The sequence below is a fragment of the Dipodomys merriami genome, unplaced genomic scaffold, assembly GCF_024711535.1.
Source record: "Dipodomys merriami isolate MVZ:Mamm:240054 unplaced genomic scaffold, mDipMer1.0.p SCAF_3, whole genome shotgun sequence".
In the NCBI taxonomy this organism is placed as follows: Eukaryota; Metazoa; Chordata; class Mammalia; order Rodentia; family Heteromyidae; genus Dipodomys; species Dipodomys merriami.
This window is the reverse complement of record NW_027204492.1, coordinates 27966305-27975237: the sequence shown is the minus strand read 5'-3', so window position 1 is coordinate 27975237 and position 8933 is coordinate 27966305. Positions and strand designations below refer to the sequence as shown.

The 8933-nt window shown below is 43.2% G+C and overlaps 1 protein-coding gene across 1 annotated transcript; it reads right to left on the bottom strand.

Moving 5' to 3' along the window:
* Positions 1-3693: 3693 nt before the first annotated feature.
* On the bottom strand, positions 3694-7768 carry LOC138839390 (homeobox protein goosecoid-2-like). The gene is made up of 3 exons (XM_070038959.1): positions 6776-7768; positions 5636-5681; positions 3694-3868 (listed from the first exon to the last, which is right to left on the bottom strand). The coding sequence occupies exons 1-3, from the start codon at positions 7438-7440 to the stop codon at positions 3779-3781; spliced, it is 801 nt and encodes a 266-aa protein (XP_069895060.1). The 5' UTR covers positions 7441-7768; the 3' UTR covers positions 3694-3778.
* Positions 7769-8933: the final 1165 nt, after the last annotated feature.

Here is an 8933-nt window from a genome sequence, read left to right as displayed (position 1 = left end):
GAATGAAAGAGCTATAAGCTTTATCATTTTTTCTATTTCTTTTACTTTTATCATTTTTGGGGCTTGAACTCAGGGCCTGAGCACTGTCCCTGAGCTCTTTTGCTCAAGGCTAGCACTCTACCACTTGAGCCACAGCTCTACTTCAGGTTTGCCTTTGGTTAATTGAAGAAAAGAGTCGAAAAGAGTCTCATAGACTTTCCTGCCAAGGCTGGGTTTGAACGGGGATACTCAGATATCAGCCCTCTGAGTGGCTAAGATTACAGGCATGAGCCACCAGCATCTGGCCTTCAGTGTTCTTTATGTGTGTTTTCCTAGTCAGTCTGATCACTAAATGGAAGGTGAAGTATGTAGTGCTGGTGGATAAAGGCAAATACTATCTATTAAGAGGCAAGGAGCTGTGTCTGAGCTATGAGGGGAAAGGGAGAAGAAAGGCACAGAGGGGAGTATATGGTACAGGATGACCCACAGCACTGGGACAGCATCAGGATCCTCCAACTACACAGAAATATGCTGTTCTCTTCTTCCAGTAACACCCAAGGTCATGTACAACATCCCAGGATCAGGACTCAGATGCTGGGGTCCTTCTGTCCTTGTTGCTTTTTACTAATGTCCTCACTGAGAAGCACAGAATGTCTTACCTGCTCAGTGCCATGCTCGGCAATGTTTCCCCCTGTAGGTGGCAAATTGAGCTGGGGCCTTGAACGTTCCTAGGCACTGACACCTTCCTTTATGTCATTTCCTGAAACATGGAAAGATTAGGCATATAAGCACATATGAACTATCCCCAGGCTTTAGCCATATCCTTAAACCCTCATGGTTCTCTATAGCCCATCCCTCTCTCTCCATTTGGACAGATAGAGTATTTTTTGTGTGTCTGTCTACCATTTCAGTATGGTGGCTCAGGATTTCTAATACATGCTTTAGACTATTCAGTCTGGCAGGTATAGATTCTGTCTTTGGATTCCTAACTGGTTCCCTGTTGCAAGTAGTCCTTTGTGGAAATTCCACCACCATTGTAGGAAAAATCCAAATGTTATTACATTAGTGACCAGTAACATGCCAGGGAAGAGGTCACCAAAAGGGTGAAGGTCTCTGCTTGGCCCTTAGGTACCAAGTTCCTGATGTTATCACAAAAAAGAATTTGAGGATACATCAAGGTATAGACCAAGGAAGTTTATTAGGAAATAAAAGCAAAGATAGACAGATAACATATCACCCAGATATGGATGTGGGCACATCTGATAACAGATGCAAAGAGTGTTCTAATGTCACAAGTATTTGTGGTTAAAAAACAAAACAAGGGCTGGGAAGGTGGCTCAGTGGTAGAGTGCTTGCCTTGCATGCATGAGGCCCTGGGTTCAATTCCTCAGCACTACATAAACAAAAAGAAAAAAGCCGGAAGTGGCACTGTGGCTCAAGTGGTAGAGCGCTAGCCTTGAGCTGAAGAGCTGAGAGACATTGCCCAGGCCCAGAGTTCAGGCCCCATGACCAGACCCTCCCCCCAAAAAAAACAACTCAAGTGGTTATGTCGAAAACGAACTTTACAACTATGGTGGGGGGGGGAGGAGGAGTGGGTAGAGGGGGGCAGGGGGAGCATGTGAAGGGATGGGAAGGGGAAACAAAGGAGGAGGCTACAATGCTTGATAAGAAATGTACTCATTATCTTGACCATGTAATTGTAACCCCTCTGTACAGTATTTTCACAATTAAAAAAATATTAAAAAACCCCACAAAACTAGGGTGGGATTTGGCTCCAATTCACCTTAGAGTAAGTGCTCCCTTTGGTTGTTAAACCTGATACATTCTCGTCATCCTGGATTTTACAATGCTTAATCAATTGGGCTCATAGACTTCAAGGTTATCTGCTAAACTTGGATGATTGATGTAGTTGGGACTTTTCTCCAAACTTGAGTCACTGATGTTAAAGGGTGGATTCTGATACACATTCCTTTCAAGACAGGTGTACATCTTCATTGCTGTTGTTGTTGGTCCTGGGGCTTGAACTCAGGTTCTGGGCATTGTCTCTGAGCACTCAAGGATAGTACTCTACCACTTTGAGCCATAACTCCACTTCCAGTTTTGGAATGGCTAATTGGAGATAGGAGTCTCACAGACATTCCTGCTTGGGCTGGCTTTGAACTACAAGCTTCAGATTTTAGCCTCTTGAGTAGCTAGGATTACAGGTGTGAGCCACCAGCGCCCGGCCAGGTATACATATTTGAGATAAATATTTTTCATAATAAACATTCTTGTGCCCAGAAAATCACTTTTCCCAGAGTAAATGTATTTTTTTCAGTCTTATAGTAATCAGATAAGAATGCAGGCAAGGTCAACTGGGAGAGAGCTGTTCTGGTTCTTTTTTTAAATGTAGCAACTTATGAGAGAATGTAAGGCTTAAGACAAAAAACAGTACTTATGTGTTTAAAGCAATCAATTCATTAATGTAGTAATTATCTCTAATTTATTAGCTGCTGTTTCCCAGGCCTTATCTTCCCTGATTATCCTGACTAACAAGCAGCTTGATATAATACAGGTAAATGTATTTTTGTGACTTTGAAAATATTTCAAAACAAACAAGTTCTTGAATTGTATGCAATCTTTTCATGTTTAGTTTTTGAGGAGCTAGGATTCATCTTAGGGCCTTGCTCATCCTAGGTAGTAATTCTATCCTTTGAGCTAGGGGATGAATTCCTTTTTATTCAAACTATCCTCTCTTCACTTCCACTTGGTTACAATACTCTTGCATTCTCCAAGAAAGAATTGTTACCATACATACTTTACTCCCTGTGCTTTGGTCCTAAATGCTTAGAATTTTATATTCAGCTTCAAACTTAGATCAATGAGGTTTAAACAGTGTACTACCTGTTGAAATAATGATCTAGGGTATGTACCTCTAGCATAACAAAATAATTATTATCTGGGTGTTGGTGGTTAATGCCTATAATCATATTCAGGAGGCTGAGATCTGAAGATTCCAACTCAGAGCCAGCCTGTGCAAGAAGGTTCATAAGACTCTTATCTAAAATTGCATAAAGCCAGAATGGAGGAGTGACTCCAGTGTCATAGCACCAAGCTTGAGTGAAAAAGGTAAGGGAGAATATTACAAGGACCAGAGTTCAAACCCCAGTGGGCCCAGTCCCATCCACTATCTGGAATTGTTATCTGGAAGTAATACACTAGTTCCTAATTACTTGACCATCAACCTGAAAGTGCTATTAAAATTTACCTCCAGCACAAGCATCCAGAATTTGGAGCAGCTTAGATTCAGCTGCCTCATTCCATGAACCCTGTTGGTAGCCTCTTAGGAAGTTCCTCTCAGAATCCAGGCTTAGCAGGAATTTGACAGCATGGACACAACTCAGCCCTGTGTGGAAACACATCTGTGCTCCAAAGAGGGCAGTTTAGAGGTTAGGATAGAGTCATGGTAGACAGAGAAGAGTGTGTAGGTCAATGTAAAGCGCCATGGCATTTGGGAAACTTCTGTGCTGTGCAGGACCTGTTGATGGTGACTCAGGGGGGTGACCTACCAAAGCAGACGTCTTTATCACTGCATTTAAATGGCATTCCCCAAACAATTTACACCATATCCTCCTAACACAAGAAGAGACACACACATATTGAGGATATGCCTCTTTATTTCTAATGAGAGTAAAAAGGATAAAATGATTTCAGGGTTAGCATAGGTGGCTCAGGTGTAGAAATCAGAAGAACTGATCTGCCTCTGGTTCCTGGAGATGACACTCTAGGGTTCCTCCAACCCCATAGGGATGATAATGTCTCAGTCGTCACTGTCATCACTCTCAACACATCTATTCATTATTCTCATCATAATTTTCCTATGTTTGACTCTCCTATTCTGAAACCAAACCTGAAATCAGAGTGAAAAATCATTGGTTCATTACATTGGACACTGAATATAATAATGGAGAAAATATACTATGCAACTTTATACATCCCTGATATTTAAACTTACACAGGGCATCTATTTTGTCATTGCTTTGATCCTTTGTCAGGGTATAAGGGTAGCTCAGTGTTGGGGACACATGGCTAGAATATGTGGGGCCATGGGGTCTATCCCCACCACTATCGCCACCACCATTGCCACCAACTCCTGTAAGAACCAACTCACCTCTCCTTTAGGTCACACATAGTGAGCACCTACTTTGTGCCAAGTGCTGGAAAAGGCTTAAGTTGAGTAATAGAAGTGGAGAAATTCTCTAATAAAGGTTGGGTATGCTGTAAGCTTCACATTGAATTTTGGCAATATATTGATAACTTCAAAAAGGAGCTGGTCAGCCTTGGCTGGTGGCTCAAGCCTGTAATCCTACTTACTGAGGAGGCTGAGATCTGAGGATCATGGTTCCAACCCAGCCTGGGCAGAAAAGACTGTGAGACTCTCATCTCCAATTAATCACCAGAAAACCAGAAGTAGCACCATGGCTCAAAAGAGGTGGAATGCCAGCTGTGAGCAGAAGAGCTCAGGGACAGCACCAAGGCCCTGAGTTCAAGTTTTGATACCAACAACAAAAAAGGAGTTGTACAATCATCTATGAAGTGCAAAGTAATGTCAGTGGGCACAAATTTAGTTTAATCATTTGTATTTGAAGTATGTTTTAAAAAATCACATATGAAGTTTTGTAACCCAAAGTTCACCTATTACTTTTTATCACTTTAGAATGTGAAAAGAAATAGCAAGCTATGCTTTCCACATGCAGTCTTCACTGCTCGTTTTCAGACTTCTGAGACATATTTGTTTAAATTAATCCACTCAAACGATGTAGAACTTCTATATGCTTCTTGATAAGTTCCTGAACACTAGTCATCATATATCAAGAATAGTTTCTGTGCAAATATTGGCAGTGAGGGAAAAATACTGATCACCTATAAAAAAATCACTTATTCATGTTTAAAAGAACAGGACCCGCACTGTTCTCTGTTAGAAAAGAGAGCATGTAAAATTAAATCATTTTATTACCTTATTAATATTATGTATGACATATTTACTCTTATTTATGTAATTTGATTATATTAGTTCATCTTTGAGAAGTTGGATAACCCCGTGAATGCCAATGGTGATTTAGTTTCTGTTGGTCCTCCTGCTCTTGGTTTGAGGAGCAGTAAGAAGCCAAGTAGTGCTAGGATCTGGTGGAGGTGATACAACTAGGAGGTAGCCAGATCTACTTGCCTAAGTAGAGCTTGATAATGCCATGGCCTATTTCAGGGCCCGAGGTGAGCCAGAGGGCAAAGGAGGCTGAGTAGCAGCTCCTCTCATCCCACACCAGATTCTACAGCCCTGTCACAACCTGATGGCTCTTGCTAGGACACCATCCCCTTCCTCCTATATCTAAGGTGCCAACATCCCATTTGTCACCATTGCCATCTTCCTCTTCCCTTCTACTTTTCTTTCCTCTATTTTTCATTTTCTTTCATTAGGATATCATATGGTCTTCAGTTGGGAAAAAATGAGAAGCTGGAGTTTGCTTATGCCTTTTTCTATCTGAAACCTTCCAAGATCCAGTGTCTATTTGCTAATAGAACTACAATAAAATCATACCAATCTAGGATATATCTGTCCTTGTTCTGAACCAGGGTTTTGATCGACTGACTACAAAATGTTTGTTTCAGGTTTACTGACCTTCACTCTGGCATCAGTCACACAGATGATTCTGGCAAGCTGACTCCTGTGAAGAGAAAAACACAAATGCTCAAGGTCCCTATTACTGATGAAAGGACAATTTGTCATATGCATAAATTTATACTTATAGTACATCCTCACAACTCCCAAGTATACTTTTCTGTAACTCTCAGAACCCATACTGCTTTACAAGTGACTCTACCTCATCACAAATCTACAGATTGCTTTGGACCTCAGAAATCAAGATAGGTGTTGTTAAAGCAATAGTCTATCCATTTATTTATTATTTATTTATTGTTACTTGTGGGCTTTTCCAGGCTGTTCTGGAACATGATACATAGACTGGGCTGCTCTAATACTTGATATACTCCTGTCTTAAACTTCCCAGTGCTGGAATTATAGGTGTGTGACACTATGCTTAGCATTACTACAAAATAAGTGCAAACAACAGCAGCAGCACACACAGCTGCAACACAGATTATGCAAGTAAAATAGACTAATTTTACTATGTCAAAACAATCGAGTATTAAGGCAAACACAATGGGTAAAATACGTGCAAAGCAGCCAGACACCTTTAGCTCAAGCTTGTAATCCTAGCTACTCAGGGAGCTAAGACCTGAAGAGTCACAGCTCTAAGCCAGCTACAGAAGAAAAGCCTGAGAGACTCCATCCCGATTTAAGCAGCAAAAATATGGGCAGGAAGTGTGGCCCAAGTGGTAGAGTATTAGCTGAGAGTAAAAAATCCAAGCAAGAGAATGAGTCACTGAGTTCAAGTCCTGTTTCAGGAAAAATAGTTACGTAGATAGATAGCTAGATATAAATAAATAACAAATGATATGACAGTGTGTTTCCAAATTAGTAACCAACCACTGCCCCCAAATCCCAACCCATACTTTGATTTGCCAGCTCTCATAAGCAAAGAAACCAAAAGCAATGGCTGCTAGTCATTTCTTAGACGTGTTTCCAGTCTATTCCTGCATGCACATACTGATTTAGCATTCCAAGGCATTCCTCCCAGGCCCAGTGCCTCGGAAGGCAAAACCTCCACTGGGTTGGGAGTAAAGAGGTGAAAGGATGGAAAATGACACTGGAAATGAGCCAAGCAACGGAGGTCGGATACCACCCAGAGCAACCACTGACCTTGTGGAGGCATCAGGATACTGAATTTCTTGGAAAACATTTTCCATTTCCTCCAGCTGCCAAGGTGAGAACTTGCGGAGTCGCCTGCGCCGGTGCTGCTCAGTCCTGCGCCGGGGCTTCAGAGTCGTCATGGCCTTGTGCATTGGCTTTGGGGCCTTCAGAGCCTTGGGAGCCTGTGGAGCCTGCATGGCCTGCGCAGCCTTCGGAGCCTGTAGAGCCTGCAGAGCCTGTGGGGCCTGCGGAGCCTGTGGGGCCTGTGGGGCCTGCGGAGCCTGTAGGGCCTGCCAGGGCTCTAGAGCCTGTGGGGACTGTGGGGCCTGCGGAGCCTGTGGGGCCTGCAGGGCTTGCGGCTGTTGAGGCACCTGGTACTTGCAAAGGCCATCGTAGGTGCTGGAGCCGCCAGTGCCACCGTCTTTGTTCACCACATCTACGCTGTTCTGGTCACCTTCATCATCCAGGTCAGCTATGAGCCTCATATAATCCTTGAAGGCCAGAGCTCCTTCTCGAAAGTGCCGGCTCTCTGCTCCACCTGGCTCGGGCTCAGCCAAAATTTCCGTCTCATAGAGCTCCCGTATGGTAATGGCTGAAGTCATGGCCGGGCCTTGTTCAGGCCTAGCCATCATCTTCATGGTGTAGGCTCCCCTGGTGACCTTGATTGGAGGCATAATTGCCACACGTTGCTGGAAGTCTGGCAAAGTCGTCGGGTGTCCACGCGATGCACCAAAGCTGTCCCAGTTGCAAATGTCCTGCCTGCACACACAGACTCTCCTTCCAGTGACTGCTATTGGCTTTCTAAACAGAAAGTCGCAGTAGGTAGGGCTTTCTTAGTTGTATGAGTCGGCAGCCTGGCAAGGGCCTGGAAGGAAACAAAATTTGCCAATCCAGGGCAGGAATGCAAGGGCTCCGTGGAGCAGAATGTCCTGTCTAGGGGACAATCACGAAATGATGCCTAACTTGACTGTGAGCTGACTACTCTACCTACATCCCAGTGAGGACCCTAAGGAAGAGCCTGTGCCGGATCCTTTGCTGTGTCCACAGGCTCTCTCCTTCTGGCCAATACTCTTGCCTTTTAAGCAGAAAGACACTTTCAGTAGGTGGGGCTTGCTTTGGGGCACAAGGAGCCAACCTGGTGATGGCCTGAACGAAAACAAAGTTTCCAATCTGGGGTGGGACTGCAAAGGCCGGGTGGAGCAGAATGTCCCCTGTAGGGAACAAGCACAGAATGGACACACTGTTCCTCTTTCTCAGCATTATCTGTTCATTTCTGTTCAAGTATTGAGATGCATGATAAAATGGAAGCTTAAGAATCTGTAGCAAGTAGCTCTGGAACAGCAGCAGTGCCAGGGAATGAGAGGATTTATAGGGGGCTTTTAAAGGTCTAGTTCGTTGTGTTAATTTCCAGATGTTGTTGTTACAGTCCAAAGATGAACAGCAAAACACCCATTTTACCTCTATAAGACAGCACAACTTAATGTTGATGTTAGGTATATGCCTAAGAGCTTGTTTCTGCGCCACATGAAAAGCAAGGGAGGGTGGACAGAAACAAGGCCATCTTCAACTTATTCTGGCTCAGAAGTACTAGAAAACATTAGTTATACCAGATAAGTTGGAAAAAAAAAAGAATACCACAAGGTTAAGACTTAACTCTCTGCTGATGAGCATACATACAAGTATAATCACAGAGAAACTGGGAAGGGAGGGCTTTGAGCAGGTTCCCTGTGAACCTTCATGGTAACATCAGTGTGTCCAGGTAACTGAGCATGGAGATTGTTGACTAGAACCATACCTATCTCACCTTGATCTTTGATTGTACTATCCCTAACTCCCTGGGGCAATGATTGATTACATGAATTGGGGAGAATATTATCCATACTTGTGAGAATCCTCACAGGATGGCATGGCATTGCCTAAGGAAAAGGCCAGGATGGGAATGGGAGCAGGAGAGATCAGATAATAGCAACTATTTAGGATGGATGTTATTTTTTTCCTGCAATTTTTAAAATATGGAATGTGAGGTCGTTGATATGGCTTGTTTCATTGCAGTTTGTGATAAGGACAGTAAAAAGGTGACCTCCAAAACTGAGTTTCTAGTTGTGTAGGTTCAGCTACCTCTTGATTCTGACAAGTTACTGAATTTTATTTCCTTCTCTGACAATAT

Coding starts and splice junctions, on each gene's coding strand:
- LOC138839390 (XM_070038959.1), bottom strand. CDS start 7,440: ATGCCTCCAATCAAGGTCACCAGGGGAGCCTACACCATGAAGATGATG. Junction 5,682..6,775: donor TATCCTGATGCCTCCACAAG/GTCAGTGGTTGC, acceptor TTCTCTTCACAG/GAGTCAGCTTGCCAGAATCA. Junction 3,869..5,635: donor TGACTGATGCCAGAGTGAAG/GTCAGTAAACCT, acceptor CTCTGATTTCAG/GTTTGGTTTCAGAATAGGAG.